Source organism: Mycteria americana, chromosome 4 (assembly GCF_035582795.1).
Source record: "Mycteria americana isolate JAX WOST 10 ecotype Jacksonville Zoo and Gardens chromosome 4, USCA_MyAme_1.0, whole genome shotgun sequence".
Lineage (NCBI taxonomy): Eukaryota > Metazoa > Chordata > Aves > Ciconiiformes > Ciconiidae > Mycteria > Mycteria americana.
In genome coordinates this window covers 75,032,315-75,056,978 of record NC_134368.1, presented here as the reverse complement: position 1 = coordinate 75,056,978, position 24,664 = coordinate 75,032,315, and the positions used below count along the sequence as shown (strand labels likewise).

Below are 24,664 nucleotides of genomic sequence, written 5' to 3'. Positions count from 1 at the left end.
CTTGTGCAAACACCATGTTTGTAATTTGTCTTGGGGGAAGCAAAATAATTTAGCAACGCTAATAGCCGTGTTCATATGAGACAAGCCCCAAAACATTTTTGTGTTAGATACGTAAGCATTTCACTGATGGGTCAGAAACCTGAATTGTTAGTAAACTTGCTGAGAGTCGTTACTGAAAGTCAGCTTAAGATTGTTAAAAGTTGTTTGCCTTTTTGTGTTTTAATGTGATAGAATGAAAAGGGAAAAGGTTATGAAATTTTTAATGTTTTCTTCTTTTCCTTCTGGCCCTTGCTCTGATGTTCTAGGTGCAATAGTAATAATATTTTGAGTGTTAAAAGCAAGAATTTTAGATGTGTTCTCTGTTCAAATGGCTCGACCAATTCCTGATCAAGATATTTTACTAAATTGCCTAAGGACATAGAACGTAGAACTTTTGTGTGTGTCTTGTAGTGTAACACAAGTACAGTATTTTTAATCTGCTTTTTTTATTAAATAAAGTATTACTGCAGCGACTATCAAAGAATGCTGAAGAACTGTTATCAAGATAAAAGTCTCTCTTATGGAGTGTAGGAAAGAAAAAAAAAAAGTAGGAAAGAAAAAAAAAGTGCACATGATGAAGTATTTCCTGCCTACAGTATTTCCCATCTGAGTGTTTACTCCAATATTTCATAAGCATCAGTAAAGTCAGCTTAATAAATGAAGGTTCTAACTCTGATGTTTTAACTCTTGATTTCCATTATTCAGTACATTTTTCATTGATGACTAAGGTTTTCAATTTCAATTTTTCCATTTGAAATGCTTTAGAATTTTGATTTGTGGATGGCTACTGTTCAGCAAACTTTTAGGACCTTTATTTCTTTCCAGTAAGGCATTGACTTGTGATTCCTTGTATTTTAAAAACAGTAATGAAGAATTAATTGCATAGTATATGTGGACAGTCCTCATCTGAGAAACAGTCTCGGTGGTGTAATTTGGAAAGGTGCCTTATGACAGACTGGAGACATCACTTCAGCTCATGGAAAGTGAATGGGTGTATTTAGTCTTATTTTCCTGGTAATACCAAGTTTTCCATTTGTGCTGGAGATCATTGAATTCAAGGGCCACCGTAACAATGGTTGTCTCCAGTGCAAGGATTATACTACTGAATGTTAAAAAGGTTTCCTGCTTAGAGTAAGTACAGATAGAAAAGAATATAGCTAAATTTATTATGTCATCCTTGTTTTACAGAAGCCTTCCAGAGCCACTGATGACATACGAGTTGCATGCAGAATTCATCGTTCCTGCCAGTAAATATATGACTGTAGTTCAAATAAGAAAAGATTTCTATAGTACCGTTGTGGCCTTAGGAGCATGCTGCAAATGCCATTTCAGAAAAATTCTTCAACCTAGTAAAAACATAGGAATAAGAAATAATAAATAAATGTAAAATATGTAGGTTTTAACCAGTGTTCAGTTCTAGTATGTGTCATGTGACATATCTATTGTCAGAGAAGCTTGTGACAGACTTAGCATAGCGCAATTTTTACTTTTATGGAAAAACTTTTGGATAGACATTGTAAACATTCATTCTTATTATCTTAATTATATAATGATAAACATCTACTTAGCTTGTGATTTTTTTTTTCTTCCATTTATAAAGAGTCTGAAGCTTAGTAAAAGAAAATACACTAATTTGGGCTCATTTGAATCCTTAAAGCACAGCTGCCTGACCCTTGTTTTCTGTGCCTTGTTAGCTCTGTATCCAGTCTGGCTTGAATGTTCCTCATATTTTAGTAGAAGAAAGGAAAGAGCAGGCCAGATTACACTATGGCAGTTCAAATACAGACTTGGAGAAGACACAACAGCATTTGTAGTTCAGCTGTATGGTATCTAATGTACATGGAATTTTTTTGGAAGAGGATGGAGGGAAACTGTGTAAGAAAATTTTTGGCAAAGCATCAAACAGATATTTAGCTGATTTTCTTTCCAGCCTGTAGCACTTCTGGCAAACTGTGGAAAGCAAAATTAAAATAAACTTTGAGACAATTGCTTTATCTTCTTCGGAATGCTGTAATGACTTTCCAGGACTGCAGAATGTGTTCACTTGTGGTCCTTAATTCAAAATGAGAATTAGTTCATGAAATTCATTAATAAAGCACATCTTAGAGGCCAAGCGCTTAAATAAAATTCAACATACTTACCTAGATAGTGAGTCTGCCCGTTTGTATTGGAAAGTGTTAAAATAATTTCTTGACCTATGAAGTTTTGCCAGCAGTTTTTCACTTTATTTTCCTTTCTCTATTTTATAGTCTCTTTCAATAAAGGAATTCAGTTGAAGTTACATGTTTTAAATAGTACAGTGTTCATAAGTAGTATACAATTTTGTAGAGGGGTTGATTCCATGTAGTGGGGAGGGAAATTTAATCAACATTGCAGATCTGAGTTTCGGTATACTTAAAAATAGGTAGTCAGTGTTGTTTCCTATGTTGGCTATAAAAAACCACCACCACCAGGAATAGTAAGGAATATCCTTTTCTCTGAAACTATGGCGGGGGGGGGAGGGGGAGGGAGGAGGGGGGCAGGAAGCCAAAATTAAAAGGTTCTCCTTTCCGTTTTCTTTATACATATCAGTGTAGATTGAAACTATATAAGCCTTGACTGTATCTTGTGATTAAGTTGCTTAGCCATTCTTTAATTAGAGTTTGTGATTTCACATATATGTAAAATATTCTTGCTTTAAAGAAGGCTTATGTTTTTCTGGCTGTCTGAATTTTGATTAGCTGACTAGAAGCTAAACATTTTGCATTTTGGTAGCCTTTTTTCTTGCAGTCTGTGCATGGCTGTTCACTGCAAAAGAATAAAACCACCCCTAAAATCTGTAGCAATATGCACTGAAGAAATATGGTGGTATTTTATATGAAATACATTTAACAATCACATTTGCCTTGGAGTAAAATGGGACCTGATGAGTGGTCCTGGTATCAAAACTTCTTGCATTCAGAGTAGGTTCTAAATTTTTCTCTTTATGTACGTTGTACTAAGTATTATTATATACAAGAGAAATACTTCTACTCCTCTCATTGTAACCACTACTAAGCTGAAATTTTGTGATTTAATACAACTTTGAGAAATAGGAAGAGGGATTATTTTAATCTTTTACAGATTCTTGTTTTCATCTGTGTACTAGTGGAACACGTAGGGACCAAAATTATTCAATTCAACATGCAACACACAAAAATAAAAAGCTCCTTGCTTGTTTTTACTTTATTTCTGTACTGTACTAGAGAGGGATGCCATTGTTATTCAGGGCCCTTTATTGTAGAATCTCACTCAGTAGGTTTTTTGCATGATTATTCCTCTGTGTCTTCAGAGGTCATTAGGTTTTCTCTTTCTGAGCACATAAATCTTCTACACGCGTTGTCTTACGCAGTTTCCAATGCAAGGTAGCATAAATGCAGTATCATTAGCTGCATAGTCCCAACAAAACTGAATTCTAATGATGAGGACAATCAGTTAACGATGCTAAAATGTAAAGTAGTACAATTCCACTCTGGCATGCAGTAACATCGCTCTTCACCTTGCAGTATATTCGTAAGCAGATGAGTCCAATGCAGCAAAACAATAACTACATCTGTCGTTTTTTAAAAATAGACGAACAAAGGCATCCTTTTGCAGGTGGACTGAAAGATGAGTTCACAAAATAAGCAAATAACTTGATAATTCTAGAACAAGATTACTTGTGAAAACAAAGCACATATGTTCAATATTGCTATGTTTGGAGATACATGAGTGGTGAAGCAAAGTGTGTGCAGTATGTTTCTGTGCAGGGGTGGGAGAAGCTTTGTGTTTTTGTGGATTTTATTTTATTTTTATTTTTTGAGATATTTATTTCTATGTCCCATAGAAAGTGGGAGTCCTGAATCTCGAGTTAATGCTGTTCACTTCTTGGTCCATAAACTCCCAGAAAAGAACAAAGAGATGCTGGAAATTTTAGTGAAACATTTAGCGAAGTAAGTGTTATGACCTACTTTCCTACCTTGTCAGAACTCTTGTCCTTACCTTCGTTTAACTACAAAGGGCCTTAGTTAAGCGTGGCTGGAGCTGAAGCCCATCTCGATGCTGTCATACACAATACCAAGAACCGAACGTGCAAAAGCAGACAAGACGTTTGACTCATGCTGTGTATATTTTGGCGGGAAAGGCAGAAATCTAATCCGTTAATGAAGCCATATAAGTATTTACTTTAGCAGTCCTGCCAGCAGTTGAGGGTTTGATTGAAGTGAGAAAGGGAACATTATACTTTCTTTTCGCAAGTTCTGGCAAAGTGAATAGTGGAGATCTGTTAGCAAATTTAAGTTGGTTTCACACTTGCCCTGGTCCAAGGCTAAGTGCATTTTATATATTTAAGTTCAGTAAGAGAGTGCTTTTGTTTTTAAATTGCCAGTGAAAGAATGGCTTTTCTGTTTTCCAGAATTCAGTAAGGCTTTATTTGAAGAAACTTTGCACAAAACAAACTTCTAAAACATAGATTAAGGAAATGTAATGTTTTCGTTTGTAGACTGCAGTTTCCAACAGTAATGGAAATTTTTCATAACCTATTTCCTGTTTTTTCCTTCAATTCTTTTCAAAAAGTGTTTCAAAGCATGCCAAGAGGAATCTAATGACTGTGGCAAATCTAGGGGTAGTATTTGGACCAACCTTAATGAGGCCACAGGAAGAAACTGTAGCAGCCATCATGGACCTGAAGTTTCAGAATATCGTTGTCGAAATCCTGATAGAAAATCACGAGAAGGTAAGCTTTGATACATCTCCACATTTCCGAGCGTTGTCTGAAATGATCTGCTAGGCTTAATGGGTAGTGTGGAGTTAAGTATGATGTTACAAATAGCTTAATTCTAAAGAATATCCTCTATACACTGTACGCATTTGCTATTTATACTTGATAAGTATTCCTGTTCATAGGTAAACTGACATTTCAGAATGCATATTTCCTGGCAATAGCAGTGCTTCTGTGTGTATAGTACACAAATAGATTTCATTTGCATATGTTTTTTTCTGAGCAAAAGGGATACAAGACTGGAAAAGAGAAAGCCCAGGCTCAGTTTTTAGCTCTTCCATTAAGTACTTTGAGCAGGGTCTGAATTAATTATTCTATGTCTTCGTTTTTCTCGGAGTTCACAGAGTAGAAAGAAGACTTTACTCTGAATTTTATGGGTAAAAAGCACTATGAGAGCGCCAGGTATTAACATTTCCTTTGTTTTCAGCTGAATGTGTGTTATTTTAAGGCTTTGTGTTTGAGGTAATACTGAAAATAGAAGTTGTTGTTGCTGCTGTAGCAGCTGCCAGTTACTAAGGTGCCTTACATGTACAAGGTACTGTCCAGAATATCGCTATATGTGATCTGGGATCTGAAATTAAAAAAAAAAAAAAAAAGAAGTCAGTCCTTTACTGGTCTCTTTGTTTGGGTACTCCTTTGGGAGTCCCTCGTGTCTAAGCTGACTTCTGGAACGGCATGTTTGAGGTACTTTGCTTGTACTGGGAGGATGGGCAGCATCTCCCTCAGTCTTATTGTTAAAAAAAAGTGCTTTGGAAAAATTCCAGGATGTGCTTTTTCCTCTCTTCTTTCTTAAGCACTCTGAGCATTGAAATAGTTATTTCGTTTAAAGGTTAACAGTGTTGAAATTGGCTATCTAAGTCAAGTCTTATCTACTCTAAATAATATCTGTCTCAAGTTTTTCTGACAATGTAATTACACTACCTCCCTGAATGATACAGGCTGGGCGAAGCTTCTGTTGGCATAGCTGTATCCACATGGTGGGTTTTGTTGGCTTAGTTGACTTAGGGTGTAATGCTGCCCTCACACACACATTGAGCAGATATGGTATTGTTCTGTTGGAAAAATACTGTGCTGCAGATGTGGCTCAAGTTCTAAGTGATAAATATTCCAAGAGTTGTAAGCCATGCTATTCATTTTGGACCTTATAAATGAAGGTAAACCTTGCGGTACGCTCATGATTTTGAAGCTACTGCACTGACCACAGAAATTTAAGAAAGTGGAGAGAGAGAGAGAGAGAGTGAGCAGAGCCAGGATGTCTTAATAACATATAGAAGTTGAGGTTAAGTTATGCTTATTCAAATCACTAGATCACCACAGATTAGCACCATTTTATTCTTATGCCAGCTCAGTCACATGTCTTTAAAAACTGGACATCAATTTCACATTTGAAATATTAATTGTAGTGGCCTTTCTTGCTCCTCTGAAAATGTAGAGAAGCAGGGAATGGAAAGTACATTAAAACGATACTGCATCATTTTCCATAATTCCTTATGCCTTGTTTAGAACTAGAAGGCTATATTTTAAGGGATTTCTGTCATTTCACTGTCATTTCTAACTGAACTTGCCATCAGTGGTCTGCCTGCAGCAACCTCTCCCACGCTAGAGCTGCTTCCAAGATGGAAGGAAGCCCCAAGTGTGACCTCTGTGTATTTATAGCAAAGGCAATGGAGAGGTGTGTGTTAAGGCATTACAAAAATTTTATAGTGGAATTGAATATGTTGCCTTTACAAGTGAGCCTTCTTCATCTAGGGCAGACCAAGGACCTACTTTTAATGGCAAGCAGGCTTATTGTCACTCTAACATTCATTTTATATTGTTGTTTTGAATTTCTATGCATTTCAGACTTTCTAAGAGTCTTGCATTAGGTATTTTTATTTATAGCCCTGGTAAAGTCCTAGGAAAAGTCACCAGCTGTGGGTTAAAATACTTTCAAATATTCATTCAGCTGCTACTCCACCTCTGCTAATTTTTAGAAGCTTCTGCTAATAGAAGCGAAGTTTGCAATTGTAGAAGAGGGGTGGAGTCAAGGTGGAGGTACACTGACACCAACAAACTTGAAGCAACACTTCACACCTCATGCATATGTAATTTATGGCTCTGGCAAACTGCAGAGAGGCATTTCTTTTCCCCTGTAGCAAGTGAAATGACTAACAAAATTCCAAAGTGTAGAAGCAATAGCCATCAACATTTCTGGTTTAAATACGGTAACTTGGTAGGCAAAATGGTAAAAAATTGTTATGATTCCTCAAATATTTTAAAATTCCATCAACGTTCATTATGTCTTGTGTGGACAGCTTTATTGAAGGAGATCCACAATTCATTTTTAGGAGGAGACATAATTAATTGGGTTACTAGCTTTGAAATCCTGGTGCAGTCATTTCACTATCATCACTCTGCTGAGTCCTAATTAGAGAATTTCTATGCAATTTACGTGTGGAAACCTGGATATGGGGACTTGCCCTGAGATAGGAATATGATGCTTAGTGCATAAGCTGGGTTGTTGGTGTTTTTTTTTTTTTTTTAAAGCTTTATTGATATGTGCATTTATTTCCTGCTAGCTAGAAACCAGTCAGTACCACTTTCACCTTGTTTACAGGCTGCATACGTACTTCCAAACCGTGGCTGTGAACCAATTATAGTAGGTTGAGGAGGGGATGTTTTGCAAAGTCAGACCAATGCTGAGACTTGAATGCTGGAACTAGGCTGTGCAGCCTGATGTGTTGCTTAACTGACATTAGAATTGCACAATGATTAAGACTAGAAGAGGAATAGAAGAGCATTAGGGAAATAATTGTTTAGCTTTTGTTCTTGTCAGTTGTGGATAAGTCTCTTCCAGGCAGAGTATTTCTCAGTGTTCAGTCAGAAGATGAGCTGTAGAAGCAGATCTCTACTTCAAAAGAAACAGCAAAAACTAGACCCAAGCTGAGACAATATTTTACCCAGGACCCTCAGAACCACCTGCTGTGGAAGGGAGGCCAGTCCAGAGGAAAATGAGACCTGTGAATTGTCGTGCTTGCTTCTGTCGTATGGCTGTAGGGGAAGGCCAGCCAGATATGCTGGGCAAAGTAGGAGCATGTTCAGGTTTGACATTAAATGACCTCTCTATATTTTTGCCTGGAATTGCCATGTTTTGTGTTGACTGGGCTGTGTGCACCAGCACTCTCGTTTCCCTTCACTTTGCAGGTCTTTAAGGTTGGTGTCATTTCATACTTGGCTGGTTTGTCCCCTTCTCCCTTGCCATATCTGTCTGGTCTCCCTTGATTTCCATGTCCCATATCCTTTCCCTTCCCTAAAAAAGCATCAAGAAATTCATGTTTGTGTCTCGTCATTGTGTTCATTTTGCTTTGAAGCTATGCCTTTCCTTGGTGTTCCTTTTCTTGAGGTAATGAACTCAGGGGCTGACTGCAGCTGTGCTTGTACAATGCCTGGAACAATCTTTGCTTGGCCTTTAGGTAATCCTCTGATGAAAAGTGGTAGTCAACTTGGACCCAAGAAAAGGTTTTGATTTATCTTCTCCTCCCCCAAATGAGTTTCAAGGGTATACATTAATTTTTCTTCCCAACAGACTGAAAATCTTGGACATCTCAGCTCCTCTGGTCTTTCTGACCTGCGGTGAGAAATAAGGGCAGTCCACTCCACAGCAGCATGAAGAGCATGCACGTGTTCATCTTGCTGTTTGTTATAATGTTTTGGCATCTCGTTGGAATGAATGTCACTATTCAAAGGGCTTATTTATTTGCCATTTAGAGATGCCTCAGTGGTAATGTGAGCCATTTTGGTTTCTCAATTCCCTGAACATTATTTTAAGAGGGGGAAAAAAAAAAACCAGGATAAAAAAAGAAGTCTAAGAAATGAAAGAAGATGAGGGAGGAGGTTGGAATAAAAATCTCAGTGGGACTGGAATATTTAAACCAGCATATGGGGGAGGAAAGAATAGTGAGTACAAATAGCAAGATTGCAAAAACAGAAAGAAGATGAAAATTACAGCGAAAGAAAATTAGAAGAAAAAAAGAGAGAGGCTAGACAGAAGTCCCTTATGGAGACTGGGAAGCCAGAGTTTGCTGAAAGGGAATAGGCATGGTAAAAGGTACCTTCTTCTAGAATTCAGACAACCTATGGGCAAAATTATCTGAAAGACGTTCATTCTGAAAAACTCAATAGTTCTTATGTATGAGGCAGATACTGTTTTCACTTGCTTTCTGTATTAATCTTTTTGTGAACAGCAAAGATTTTATATACTTTAGACAAAATATGTCTTTGTTTTAGCTTCATTTTGTTCAAAACAGTTTTATGGAGAAATCTTTTTTTTATGAAATAAAAATGTTTTAATTTTTCTTACTTTAGGCACTTTTTATGTGTGTGTGTGTTTTTTTTTTTTAAACTAAAGGGAAGAGAAGAATTTAATACTACCGAGCTCTTAAGCCAACATCAACTTCATGTAGTAATACTTGGAAAATATTTAGTCTTAAAACATATTACAGTGCATAATACATGCAATACTTGTGAGACAGAAGAAATGGAAGCAGGTGAAGTCAGTTGTTCTTTTGCCAGTATGAAGTGGCATAGTCAGGTGCGGCATGTGTCTCCTCTTAGCAATCACTGCATGTGTACAGCAGTTCTGTGGCAGGTAAATGCTTTAGGGTACAGCGGCAATGCCATCTAATGTCATCTAAACTAAGACTGTTTTTTGACAACACAGAAGATCTTTTGAAGTCCTGGTAAAGGGACATAGGAGAAATACTAATGAAGGCTTGTTTCAGCTTTTGTGTTGCTTTGCTTTTGGCTACAATGGAGGACCAAGAAGCAATGCACTGTAATAGTGGTGGTTTGTTGTGGTGTAGCAATTTGAAACCTCCCCCAGCTGAATGTTTCTCAAGTCAAGAAGCATTTGATTGGGAGGGAGAAAAAATTGCATTAAGGTATCTCCATTAGGGCAGAGTTTGTGAAGAAACACTTGAGCTTCAGTTCAGGAAGGTATCCAGCATGTGCTTAACTTTAAGCACGTAACTAATCAGAAGTGTCATTGAAGCTATTCCTGAACTTAACTCAAATTACATGCCTTAATGATTGGCTGAGTCTAAAGCAGAAAGGGCAGCAGGCACAACAAAGAAATTCATCATGGTTTCTGGTAGAAGTCACAGCAGCTCTTTTGTTCCACTATAGTTTGTGCAAACTCTTTAAACCCTTTCTCTGCCCTGTGGATAGCAGAAAGCCCTTCCATGTAAGACATGCGCACATGGTGTGGTGAATCGACTGCAAATCTTTTTGTTTGTTTGTTTAAAACTACAGTTTTGTAAATCTTAATGTAGTTTATGCATAGGAAGAAGACTGTATATGAAATCTCCACTCACGTTTGTGACTGCAGTTGATGACATTAAAAGGAACTGAGTCTGGATCAATACCTGGATTGGTATGCTGTTAGACTGCTCCAAAAGAAACAAAACATGTACTGTGAATAACCATATTAGTTTAAAAAAGAAAATCAAAACAAAAGTCATGTTCTCAGGGATAGAAGCAGTCTGCTGAGATGCTGCACTACAAATACATGGCACGTACAAATAATGTGGACACAGACTTCTGGCTTCTTGATTTGCCTATGTTATTTCCAGTTAATTTTGGGAAACTTCCCTCAACTTTATATGAAATTTCCAAGTGATACAGATCTCATCTTCCACTGCCCACAGGCAATGTTCCTAAGTAAGTAAACAGAAATGATGATAAAGGAGTGGAATTCAGTTGACTAATATTTGCTTCAATCTTCATGGTCAGGGTGCTGTGCTTGCATGTGTGGAGGAGGAGGCAAGGGAGAAGTCCTTATGGAGAATGCTAAAATGGATGTTCTTAAATAAAATTTTGTTAGTCAAAGAAAATATTCTGTGAAATGCTGCAGGGGGCATGGAGAGGGGAAAAGTTATTGCACTCCTGAAGAGTTTAAAAAGTAAATTCTTCTGCAGAAACCGTGTGACGTAAGAATTATACTTTATTGCAGCTTTCCATGGTAAGTGAAGTATTGAACTTACAAACTGTTTTTTTCTTTATATTGGCTAAACTGACCTGAATGCCATCCTGTCTGATCATTGCTAATGGATAATAGTGCAATAGTGCTTGTGGTTTTGGACGTACTCTTCAGAATTCTAGTAAGCTTTTGCCTTATCAGAGAGGTTAGTGTATTTCAAACCATTTAACAGATTTTTGAATAAACGAGATGTGTCAGTCAGGTGATAATACATTATTTCCAATATTTTTGTGTGCGTGCCATTTACACTAATGAAGCATCAGTACTTCATTGGAGAGGGTGCTGGACATACAAATGAAAAATATGTTCTTTGGCTCCAAAGACCCTACAGTCATAATGTAAGATAAAAAGTGTATTTTAACAAAAACAAAGAGCAGAAAATATTGTACAAAGCAACGATGATATAAATCCTTGTAATGGCAGCAGGGAAACCTGTGGAGGCTGCATGGTTGCCTACGGTTGGAGCGGTGTCATTTGCAAAGATCTCGACATGTCATTCTTATGCTTTCTACAATGACAATGTGGTAGGGTTCACATATAGGTTTTTATTCTCAATATAGAATTATTTATATTTCTGTTCATAAATTTTGTAGAAAACTAGGTGTGACATATATTTATTTGTATTTGTGTGTGTGTATAAATGTTTATATATGTATATTTATTACAAATGAAGGGGAGATCATGTTTACCTGTGGTGTGTTTGGCCATGGTTGCTGCTTTTGCTGGCTCCTGACTTAAGTTTGTAAGTGCTGCCTTTTATCTTCTCAGGACTTCTCACGGTCTCCGCAAGAGAAAATGCGCGCAAACATTCTCCTTCTGCATTATTTTCCATTTAGTAACTAGGAGTATGTTATGTTTTAGAAAGCTAGGTAATTAGATTGAGTATTTAATCTTTTAATTTGAAGGCTTTTTTTTTTTTTTTTTAATTTTAAGTATTTCCTGTAACTGAGCAAGATACACAAAGCTATTATGTGTAGCTGTAATAGGGAAGGACAACATTTTAAAAATACTCTCCTTGGTGTCAATTACAGTAGGTGAGCATAGAAGAGAAGGTGAATCTGCTGTTTCTGCTGGTGCAGTGGACAAATGTGTAGGTATTTCAAGCCTGGTGTATGGTTAACTCTCTCATTCCCTTCAATGAATAAAATGGATTGGTTGATAGCGGTGAATGGGCTGCTATTAGGAGTGTTCTTCTCATGAATTGTTAAAAGGTGGAGTGAGATGTGATACAGTGGAAGCTGCAGTCTTTGTGTCAGGAGTGCTACTTTTAGAAAGGCTGAGTCAACAAACTCGTAATTCACAAGCGATCAAAGGACACACGTTTTTAACCTTGGTATGGGTTTTTTTTGTTCTTTCATTCTTTCACAGCTGTCCTCCAGACTGTAATGTCACGTTTTACAGGCTATGTGTAGTTTCTTCATTAAAGCTCAAATGTTAACGACATGGTTGAAGGTAGTCAGGCCAAATGAGTGGGTGTTAGGGTCTACAGATGCATCAGGTTTGTCTGAAAATTCCCTCGGTTCTTTTGTCACTCTCGTAGTTTGCAGTTTGTCCAGAGCTCTAGTTCCTTTTACAGTAAGAGGAGCAGATAGCAGATATTCCAATTTTAGTATGAGATTGAGACTCACAGTGTCCACAGATCCCTAAAAGCAGTGTTTCGTTTGGTTATGGGTAGTCAGGCTGCTAGGCAGATGGTCTCAGCAAATGATATCTTTGCAATGAAGAAAAGGCTGTCTTGGATGGATTTATTTGTTTATTTATTTATAGAGCTTTGTGGTTTGGCTCACAGCCAAGGATGTTTCCTGTTTCTAGTTTTCACTTATACCCGGTTACTTTCAGGCTGCATCCTTTGTTGCACTGTAACTAAACAGAGTGTGCCAGGAACATCAAGAGCATTATTGATGCTTTCTGGTCGGCGGCCCTCTAGAGGCTTAGCTTCAGCCATCTTTCAACTCTTGATCTGATCCCCCCCATCGTGATTGTGAATGTTGTATAAAGGTGTTTTGTGGTTTGTAGTGGAATTCAAGCCTCAAAATCCAAAGCCTCAGAAAATCTGCATCCTGTGCAATCTCACAGAAGTCGGTGCACAGCAAATCATATTTTACAGTGTATAGGTGCTGAAGCACAAAAGCCAGGATAACTACTTCGAGGCAGGCACACCTGTATTGGAGCGGACATGATGGTAACCTTGGAGAGGTAAGTTACTTACGGATTCTAATTAAGTTGTTGATAATTTTTATTGAAGATTTTGTAAATCTTTTTCAAAAATATTTAATATGATTTTTAGAAATAATCAACTTTATCACATTTTGTACACTGAACACAGATTCTACTTAGATGTCAAGAATTTCTAGTGCATGTATTTTATATTTATTGAATCATGTGTTTGAGAACCAGAAGAAAAAATAGATCATGTTGACTAAAACCAGTAATGAAACAGATTGATCTAACGTTGTCCATAGTAAAGTAAAATGCAAAAAAATAAGACACTGCAGTAACAGAGGATCATTTTTTAAAGATTTCAGTACACTAGAAATTTTATAAAATTGTTAGAATTGGTGCAGAAATCAGTTTTGAAATAAAACTTTTGTCCTAGCTCTCCAGAAGTTGACCTTTTGTAATTTCTATTATGATTAAACTTTTAATAGTTCCAATTAGCTTCTGCAATCCCTTCAAATAGGAAAAAAAAATTCTAGAACTGTTCATCTTATTGAATGTGTTTTTTACTGTTAAAAAATGGATTACAATTAATGGCTAGTGGTTACAATTAGTGGCTGAGCTACTGCAATGTATTTTAAGATGCTTATTTTCACTTTGCACTTCCTGAAATGCTTCTATCTACAGTAAAATTGTAACTTGACATAAAAGACATTGTTGCTTTATGTTTGCAGAAAATGGCAAAAAGAATGGCACAACCACTGTCTTTATTATCTTAAGAGGAAAAAAAGCTTAGAAAGTCTATTGGGGTAAGAGCACACTGTGAACCACTAAGACAGGTGGCCCCTTTTTTGAGCATTTTTGGCTCTAATATAAATATATGGGTTTTGTTTTTGTACAGGTTGCTGGATCTAACCTCAATTGGGTTTGCATTACATTGAAAAGAAGCTAAGTCAAGAAAAGACCATGGTGATGATAAGCTTCTCTTGCACTATCCCATTAGCTACCAATTTATAAAATATTCTTTGATCAGCATATATTATAGCCAATTGTCATGGAAACGCAAGGAGTACCATAGCCATAAAATGTATAAGGGCAGAACAGAATATGTGGCCTAGGTGGATAGCGTTTTATATTGTTCAATAAACATTAGTCGAAGTGTCTGTGTCTGTTTCTTTTATTTACCAACTGCAAATCAACTATGTATTGAAGGGAAATTACCCAAATAAAAACTTGTACTGTTGTTCTTGTCTTGAGAAATACTGTCCTCTAAAAAAATGTAATTGTAGTAGTGGAGGCTATACCACTAGCCGAATTTCAAAGCATTTGGAATGACCTTGCAGGTTCTAGCCTCCTTTGCATTAGACAGTGACTGCTGGTACTCTGATTCTTGTTCATGTATTCAAAGCAAATAGATGCATGTTCTGTGTGGTAGGTGTTATGAGAGTGAATGGGGTTTTGTCTTGCAACAAAATCATGGCACAACTTTAAGCTGTTAATGATTTTTTATAAGTTTATCCTCATTAGCTCTATTACTAAGGCTCCAGTTTTTTCTCCCCTCTTTTTCATCCCACTCTGTCCTTGCTGTTTGCCTCCCACTGATTTTTAGAGGAAATTTTAATTACCCCAGTGATACAAAGCAGACAGAGATGACCTGATGTCTGGGTCTTTTCCTAAAGTGATTCCTGGCAAACATACTGAAATTCATTAATTAGTTCTGCTTGAGACCAGAAAGAACAGATCAGTATTCTCTTGTAGCAGCAGAATCTAATCTACATTTCCATGTACAACTATACATCTAGTCATAAACTCGTGGAATAGGCCAAGTTAAATCCTCTCAGTCATGGGTTTTTTGAATTTCTAAAATCGGCTCTAGTAAGAGCTCAGGATCTGGAGTCCAGCACTGTTGTTGCAGATTAAGGGGAATCTGGCAAAATTCCTTGGGCTGCTGCCACATGGATCTGCTGGTAGAATACAGTATGATAATATGTTGAGTTTGGCTCATTACTCTCAAGAAATGCTTCCACAGACTTTGTGGGACACGGCCTTAGGAATTGGAATGGTTGTATGTAGGGATGGTCTTGGGCTCACTGCTCTAGACAGAGCTGTTATAAGCGGTGTATATCCAGGATGGTTTGTGGTTTGTTTAGCCATGTAAAGTATCCATTTTGTACTACTGCATAGAGAGAAATAGGTCAAACATACTAGTGTTTTAAATTGCTCAACGAGAGTCTCATCTTTTTTGTTGTAACTTTTACACTGCAGGCTTGAAGACTGATCCACCACTTAAGTCAGTGTGCACTTATGAATTCTGCTTTCGTGTAAGATCAGTCCTAAACAACCATTTAAAATACTGGACTAACTAGGATAAGACTGACTAACAGTCAGATTTGTGGCTTGATAAAATTTTCAGTGCTACGTGTGTTAGTCTTCTCCCGTATGTAAATCGTTTCACTTAACTTCCGAGTTTGCCCCTAGGTAGGTTAACAGCAGGATGCCAGTGCTTTTGAGAACTAAGTTGTGGAGAACTGATATTCTATAAATCTAATGCAGTTTGGCCACGGTCTCAAAAACTGTGTAACACTGGATGTGACTGTGAAATCCTTAAACTTTGAGGTTGATTTAGTACATTTTTATTGCTTCTTGAACGAGGTAATTCAATGAGCGGACTTCATTCTTGTCTTTATACAGGCATTAGTCTAAGCTGTGGTAACTTCTGCCAGTCCAGATGAGTGATGGTGGTAGATCTGACTTTTACTTGAAGGGAGGCTTTTTTTGGAGTAGCAAAGATATCTTCTATTAAATAGCATGTTCCAATCCTGTTCTTCCTTGGGAGGGTTTCCATCCAATTGGATATGTGTGGTTGCCTCGCCATGCATCTGATAGCAACAGCTTGCAGCGCAAGAAGATATTCTGAAACTTAGTCATGTGCAGTCCCGTGCTGTTTTGCGAGTCAGTCAAAACACAACGTTAGTACCATTTCAGGTGCTTACCTTGTGTGTGTATGATTTTGAATTCCGTCTTCTGTGCATACGCAATGTGCTTCTGACAACAGGACACTCACAGCAGGCATCTTTTATTAGTTGTGAAGCATTTATAGTTCAATGACATTTAAATAATAAGGCTAGAAGCAAATTTGAATAAAACCGAAACCAAAAAACTTTTCTCCCACAACTGAAATAAAGCATGCCTCCATCCCCCCATTCTCAGGCAGACGTTACAATGCTTCTGTCAGCACAGCAGACAAATGTTCATTAGGCATGATGAAAAGTATTTGTCTATTTAAGTGAAAATAAAGCAAGAAAGAGAAGCTGAATGCTGTATGTGCACTTCTTACGGCAGAGGTTGACCTGCTTGCTTTTCAGATGCTCTCCTTTGCAAAACTGTGGTAGGAGCTGTAGCTTTGGCCTGCAAAAGAAAGAGATTTCTGCTGCTGAAAAAGCAGGTCTGGTTATGGATGGGCTGTACTGGATTTTATTTTCCTACTGAAAAGACAAAAAGAAAATACCAAAGTAGGGATGAACACAAATATGAGCTGCTTGAAAGTGCAAAAATGACCCCAAATACACTTTTTTTGTGCGACACATGAGGTCAGGATGTTTCCTGTTTATTTTATATTAAAAAAACCCCTAGTGATCTTTCCTAGTGGTGGTTGTGTGTGTGTGGGGGGAGTTGGTTTGTTTTTGTGTGCCTCAGAATCCTGCAGGGCAACTGATGATACTTGGTGATTTCATTGCTGAGTATGACAATTAGTCTCAATTTGCTCTGCATGGGTAAATTTGCTCTGGAGATAGGCAAGAGGTTGCATTCTCTAGTTCTAGAAGTAAATACTTCTTTCAGGAATCCCTTTCTTCTCTGTGGAGACAGATATTGAATGTGAGCATACGGAAAAAAAGTGCTACAGCTTGTAACGTTGCATCAGAGAAACGCGGGAGCGAGAGGATGGAGTTTGCGTGGACCCTTGCTCTGGTCCCAGTGAACGTGGACAACGGGTGGCCTCATGCTCCCCAGGAGCTCTTGGGAGGTGATCTCTGCTCCCTAGAAGGCAATACGCTACTTACTGACCTAATCCCAGAAACGAAACTTCCCAACCAATCTGTTACAACAAGAAGTCGAGAGCAGGGCGAGGTAAAGTAGGGGACGGGCCTGATGCCTGCCTGCCTGTCTTGTCTGCAGAAGGGAACTTGGGCTGCCTGCCATCCGCCAGCGCTGTGGCTGAGTAGCACTGGGTTGCGCTGGGCACTGCTGTTGGGAAACATTCGTGCACAGCTCTGCCACTAAAAAAATTAAAAGTAGAGGTGACATGCTTATCCTGAAAGAGAGGACTCAGTACCCCTAGCTGTTGGGTTTTTTTTAGGTACCGGTATCACTATGAAGTTAGCTAGCGTGTGCTGGACTGCCACTGTTTGAAGTGTGACTTCACTGCTTTCTTGTCGTTTCTCCTGTTTATTGTGTTAGGGGTTTCCCCCCCCATAAAACAGAACAAAGCAACAACCGTTTTTTTTTTTCACATCACATAGCTACTTGCAATTAGAAATGTACGTGGAGTCATACGTGTCTCCAGTTTATTATTGCCTGTCTGGCACTGAGTATCATTGAGTAAGGATCACCTCTGTGGTTTTCTTGATTGTGTTTTGCTTTTGTGACTCTTTTAGTTTCTCATGCTAATAGTTCTAGAAGAGTATATTGAAATATTTGTGAGAGACGAGGAAAAAACACTTAGGAACTTTACTGCAACCTATGCAAGTCACCTAAATGCATACAAGAAAGCTCATCTCTTATGAAGTACTCCTGGGGAATACTTGTTCTCACTGTCATTAATTTCAGCAGAGATGCGTGGATAAGGCTGTACAAATAAACACAGCTGCAGAATGTGACACAGTAAACAACATGCTGAAACCTCTTGGCAGAGAGTTATTTACCAGAGAGCCCAAATGCAACACTTATTCCATGGAAAAGATGGCATTTAAAGTTTCGGTACTTTTGAATTTTTCAGAAGCAAATATTTATCCCTAAAACTGCTCAATCTAGCCTTGTATTTACACATAAGGGGGCAGTGTGGTACTGTTAGCCAAGTGCCATGTAGGTGCACGTTAGATTTCATTATTATATATTGCATCATGTTTTAAGAAATGGCTTTAGCACGCCGAGCAGAGTTAGAGCTTTGTCACTGTCTGAGAGTGCTGCCGTGTCTGTACTGGGGAGAACCAGGTTGGACTGTTTCCTTTCTTCTTTATAAACGTTTTGTTTTTAGAGAGTTCCTTGCATTATTTTGGTGCTCTCTCATAATTCCTTGTTCATAGGCATGTGAAGGAGTGGGAGCCAGTTTTCTTAACATTGGTATGGGAAGTTCAAATTACATCATTTTACCTCCCCCACAGCAACATTCACTTATTGGGAAGGAAGGAAGGTTATATTTCCACTGGAGCTTTCCTCTGCACACCATATATAGGCTTCCGGCCCACTGCTGCTCGGTTTTGGGCAGATCATTCTTCCACAGTTTTCATGGAAAATGGTGTTTCTGATTATTTTGTACCAGCACAGTCTTCTACCTGCCAGTACGAGAGTGATGATTAAGAGGCTATAAGCCAGTGTATACATGGGCTCTGGGGTCATCTTGTTCCTACAGGTGTTAATATTCAGGGTTAACAGGCCAGGATATGATTGAATGTAGAGTTTCTTATACTTTTAGCATGATGCCTTGAGTGCCTTACCACAGGATGCTTACAGCATTTTTCTCACCTGTAGAGTAGTCTGGCTGGCTTTTAGCTTCATGCTGAACCTGACACGTGCTGTAATAATCTGAAGATTTGTTATCTGTGGCATCTCTTTATACTTTCTGCATGAATTTCTGCTTCATAAAAAGCTTCTCCTTCGAAGATTCATTACGAGTCTCCTCTTTATAATATTTCCTATACGGATACGTGGCAACATAAAGTTGCAGAGTAAAAGAACACCATATACTGTTTCATTATATCTTGTTATATTCCCGTGTTGCATTGCTGTAAGGTGCTGTACAGACACATGGCTTTTCTTGTACAGCGGCTGTTTGTGTTTTTCTGTATCTGCTGGTTTGTCTTTGAAATACGTATTAAGCTAATTTGTTCATGTGAATCTGCCATGATCACTTGTAAAAGGCTGCTGTTAAATTGTACATCAGCGTACTGATAATTTTCTGGAAGTAAATCAGCATCATTAGACTCTAGCCTGTATGTGACAGTTAAAGTAGAAATGCTATCAGCTTGAGCAAATCTGCATTGCTGGTTAATCCAGAGAGAAATGACATGGTATTTTGTATGGAGTGGTGAGGTGCTAACGGTCATGACTCAAAACATAAAGTGATGACAAGAAATGCAATCCTTTTTAATGCGTCTTTGTGAATATCATCATTTAATATAAATGTGACTCAGTATGCAATAGTTAACTGAAAAAATTCTCATATGGTATGTTACTATGGTATCTCTCACTAAAAACCTCTCCCCTCAAAACTTTCCCCTTGCTCTCTTCCAAGAGTATGTTGTTGTATTTTTTGGTGTTTTTTTTTTTTTTTTTTTATTAAAATGGCTGATATTATAATGATATCACAAGTTTTGAAAATTAAAATGGGTATTCTGGCAAAATTATAGGTGCTAGCTAAAGCTATAAAGCTTTTTGGTTAGTGTTCATAAAGTTAGTATCCCCCTTTTTCCCCTTCCCCTTCATCCTAGCTGGCAAGCGTGGCTGCAAATATTTTGTCTTTGGATTAACTGATTTGCAGCTTGGTTAATGTGTAGACAGTGCTCTTGCTTATTTTCATATTATATTATATTTATTTATTTATTTATTTTAAAAGCACTCATTAAAGACCCACAGCATACTCCCAAACTTGAAGGAATGGATTTTTGGCTCCTGCCTGCTTTGAATGAAATCCAAAACAAATGTTGTTTGATAATGGTTTACAGTTGCATTACACAGGTTGCTCTTCGTGATAAATAATTAACACCCTTTGTGTTCTTGATTGCAGATTTTCAAAACCCTGCCTGATGCTACTTTCCCTGAGCCAAACGCTATGTCAGTATCTCCTCCAAATGCCCCACCAAGGCAATCAAGAAGACAAGGACAACGTATTAAGAGGCCTCTGGCTGTTTACAATCTCTGTCTTGAGCTGGATGATGGTAGGATGTTAGTAATAATTTCAGTCTTTGCAGCAGATGGGCTGTGTATCCGATCTTCAGTAGGTGTTTTCATTTCATGTTTCATTTGTATACGTGTGTACAAGCACATGAATGCTTGTTTAATTGCTTTGGAACATGTAAAGAAGCAAAGACAGTACAGAGAAAGGAGAGCATAGAGAGTACTGTCCTGTGACATATGTTTAAAAGTAGGACGAACTGTCTTAAATACGCTTTTCCCCTCTAAAAAAGAAGCAGCTCCTATTTCTTTGGGGAAATCTCTTTGACCTCTACTGAAGATTACACAGCCATAAGATAAATGGAGAGAGAACTAAAATTAAAGCAAATCTTTTATGAGAAGAGCTAATGCACTCTACAGTTAAATTCATCTGGATTAAAGGCTCAAGTCACCACTGCACTAGAGAATACTACTGCTTCACTCGAGTCTTTAATACCTTGATGTAACTAGCAGTAAATACTTGTAAACTTGCCTTACTGTTGAGAAACAAATTAAAAAAAAAAAAAAAAAATCTTCCTTTTGCATGGATTCTGCAGTAGCAACATACAGTGAGGCAAAGTGTGTATATAACATCTTATATATTCTGACTGTTAGCCAGAAACATAATAATTTTGCTGAAATGTCATTGCTTGGGGGTACGTACAATACTGAGAAGGCAAGTCAGGGCTCATTTTGTGTTACAGATTTTCTCCACCTTATTCCCTTTCTCCTTCCTAATGTTGCTAGTCAATTGACTTTTCACATGAAGAATCATGGAATCAGGGCACAAAGTCCAGTTACCTGCAAGTGAAAATAAACTGGAAGATTCTGAACTCATGCAGTAGTATGAGATTCACTGATGAGCTGTCATTAAATCGGTGGTCCACAGTGGTTGATTTCTTAAGGAAAGAGCAAAAATACCTACAATAGCTGTTAAGTGCAGGTTTTAGAAATAAACTCAGGACTGTTTATTGTCTCAAAGCCAGTTTTACAAACAGTCTGCAAGAAATTCAGCATGCCTGCCATCCGATTTAATTCACCAGAGAGATATGTAATCTCTGTGCCTTTCTTTTCTTGCATCAAATATGAAACTAAATACCTTGACTAGAAGGTGTTTAAGGTGCATCTACTTAAAAAGCTTAAGCTGTGTTAATTTGAATAATATGCTACCAAAAGCCAAGAAAGCTCTTGAGCTATATCTGCAATAATGAATTTATCCTCATTTGAAAAACAAAACAAAATTGAAGCCACTCACAGAGTTGTTTACATCTAATTTTGAATGTGAATCCCAGCAGGTTGCAAGAATTACCACAACTTCTCCAATTCCGTGCTGCAAGGTGTGCACTGAGGACCTGACTTTGACCCTAGCACAGTAGACAGAAAGTATTTGATGAATTATTTTTATTGTAAGATCCAAAAATATAGTGTTACTGTTGAAAACTGTTATAAACGTTCAATTTCTTCTAAATACAGTCCATATTTTTGTCTAATTTGGGCATCTCAACAGAGAGAAGAACTGGGATTGTTAAAGGCTGTAGTTGTTATCTATCATACAGAAATTTGGTACTTGTCTGGGAGTTCTAGTGTGGTGAACTGCAGAATAACCTAATTGGTCATTATGCATGGTAGAACTGTGATGAAGGCTGAATTGCTGCAGGTGAAGTCACAGTTCCGGGATGGATGGCACTGAGCTTCAGTGGGATCTGAAAATAATATTTCCCTTGTGACTTCTAAAAAAAAAAATCCTCCGTAGTGTCTCCAGCTGCTACTGAAGGTAGTGGTAGCCTCAGTCTGTTGTTGCTGGAAACTGGCTGTTGGTAGGTCCCGACTACACGCTAACGCTTATTTTATTTGTGTTTCGCCAGATAGTTGTGTCGGTAAGGTGGTCAGTAGTTGGTACGATGGTTGTTGGGCACGTGTGCAGTACACGTGGCAATACCGTACCTTGAGCCCAACTGCGTCATTGCATTATCTGAGGAACTACCCCAATGGATACAGGGTGCATAAATCAGCCAGGCTGATTAATTATCTAGTCACTGAGGAGAGCTCAGTGCCTCCAAATACGCGCCATGGCCTTCAGTTACTTTGTTCTTTGGAAAGGGGGGGAAGGAATAAAAGTGAGCCTGGGCTTCGTTCCATATTTACCTAGTTTCTTGGCTAACAAATGCATGTTTTATAACTGCTCTTTGGAAGATTTTATCCTGTGTGTGTTTTTAACAGGAAATTAAACATTAAACCCCTTCCCTCCCCCCTCTTTATTCACAATTGCATGAGTTAAGCATCAGGCATAAGCCAGTGTTTTGTATTTCCTGGATATGGCAAAATTATCATAATCTTGTTTTAAACCAAGTAGCTGATACATATTTATATGTAAATATATTTGTAGACAAATATATCTCTAAAGTTATTGTAATGATGTATAAATATTTTCTATGCCTTGAAACTAGAAGTATGTTGGAGACAAAATCTCTCTGTGCTGGAAAACTTCTTGAGTGTGTTTCTTTTAGGATTGTTATGCAAACCAGGAAATTGTTAGAAAAGCGGAAACAAGTCTTTAACTATCAGCTGCTCCAGGGAGTTAACAGGCTTCAGAATCCACTGCTTGAATTGGAAATGCAGGGTTTGGGCCAGCTTTTCTTTTTAAAAGCACGTTTGCAGTCGGGAAGCTTCTTGACTGCACACAAAATGTATGCAGCAACCACCCAGAAAGGGCTGTAAGTTACATAAATATTGATAGATATAGTAGCTGAAGAACACACACTAAGTTTGATAAAAATCTTTATTTTGCCTTCTAGTAATTAGCCGTACTGAGTTCTAATAGCGCATAGATTTTCCTTGTACACGGCAATTAGATGATTAAACCTATTTGCAAACAATTCAAGTATTATATTTACTACTGTAAGGATCTTAATTTCCTGAAAGACAAACTTAAGTCGCAGATGATACTGTCTGTTTTTCTTTCAGCTTCTTTCCTCTGTGGTAAGCCAGTTACTAAATTTTCACTCTGAAGTTTTTCGACATCTCAGCGTCTCAAGTAGAACTAGACTTAATGGGGAACTCTGAGCTACTTTCATACGTGGCCTAAACCCGAAGTTCTTGTTTCAGCAAAATGCAGATTTGTCTGAGATTTACATTAGGATCATTTCCAGAGTTTTCTTGCCTTCTAAAATGAAGACATGGGGTTTGGGGTTGGGTTTTTTTTTTCCTGGAAATAGCTCCTCCCCCCCACTCCCACCCCCCCAAATGAACTTTAGAGTGAATTAAGTGGCAATGCAGAGACTCCTGTGGCTTACAGTCTCAGCTATGTACAAACGACTTTGCATTCTCTCTCTGTCTCTCTATGCAGAGAGAGAAAGACTGTTAGCTAGAACAGGGAGTTGTTTATCCTGTTCTTCTAAAAATGTCATTGGGTCTTTATTTTCCATTTGGACAGTCAGTATGTATCAGAAGAGAGCTCTGTTTATATTTCTTCTAGAGGGCAATGCAGAGTTACAGTTTTGTTCCCTCCCGATTTTATTTTAATTTTTATATACTTTCTTGTCTTGTAGCAAAATAAACAGTTTTTTGTTTTGTTTAATCTTTTTCTGTGCCAGAGACTTAGAAGATTATTAAACTATTTTGCAGGGCTACTAGAGCAACATGGCAAGCAAAGTCCTGTGTGAGGTAGGCAGTGTAATGCAGTCCACCCAAGGTGAACAGAGAGTCAGCATGAGTTGCATAAGTCACACCTGGAGTCAAGAATTGGGTCTTGCGTGGCCATTTGTCCAACTTGCAGAACAACTCGTTTTCTAAACAACCCAAAATATAGTTCTTAAGCCACAGTGCTTGCTGATGCCTTATTCTATTTGAATACCCTCTAGGTGTCGAAATTTCCCATTTGCACGTACATGGACATAGCACACTAGCATCATATGGGGGGCTTCTTTGTTTTGTTTTTAAGGCGTTTGTCTCCTGTCCCCCCCACTCTGGAACTCAGGAGGCATATGGGGTGTTTGCGATAGCTTGCTGCTGCTGCTGTAAACTAAGTATTATATTTATAGTGCTTTAGAAAACAGATTCTTGTGGAGAATTCTAAAAGAAATAAAAATGAGAACTGGTACTTAACCCTTTAAACTTTGTGCTAACTTGTATTACCCTCTGAAGTATTTAAGGAAGCCAAAGTATGAATGGTGTGTTAGTGTTGAATAGGAGTAGCTCTTTTTGATATTTTTTGTGGGAATCGGAGTGAGACAGTGTCTTAAATTGGGTGATAAATTAATTTGCATGAACTACTGTAGCATTCAGTTAAATTACTTCATCAAAGTAAAATGTGATACATGTAATGTTTACATAGCTTCCATGCAGTATTCCCTCTCTCCCCTCCTCCCATCCCTTCCTGCCCCAAACAAATAAGTAAAAAACCATAAACTTCGTTTGGAATTACCGAACATAAAACCTGGATGTTAGAGGAAGCCGTGGATTGAGAATAAGGAGACTGGACTTCAGGGCTGGAACAGGCCGGAGCCGCAAGGTTGCAGGTGTGAAAC

General features: G+C 38.0%; 1 protein-coding gene across 3 annotated transcripts in view; it reads left to right on the top strand.

Annotated features, from left to right (window-relative positions):
- Positions 1 to 24,664, top strand: part of ARHGAP10 (Rho GTPase activating protein 10) — a 151,060-nt gene that overhangs the window by 89,274 nt on the left and 37,122 nt on the right. For all 3 annotated transcript variants that reach the window (XM_075500940.1, XM_075500939.1, XM_075500938.1), the window contains 4 exons: positions 1,228 to 1,286; positions 3,884 to 3,989; positions 4,612 to 4,771; positions 19,993 to 20,143. In XM_075500940.1, the coding sequence (XP_075357055.1) occupies positions 1,228 to 1,286; positions 3,884 to 3,989; positions 4,612 to 4,771; positions 19,993 to 20,143 (476 nt within the window). The remainder of the gene's footprint in view (positions 1 to 1,227; positions 1,287 to 3,883; positions 3,990 to 4,611; positions 4,772 to 19,992; positions 20,144 to 24,664) is intronic.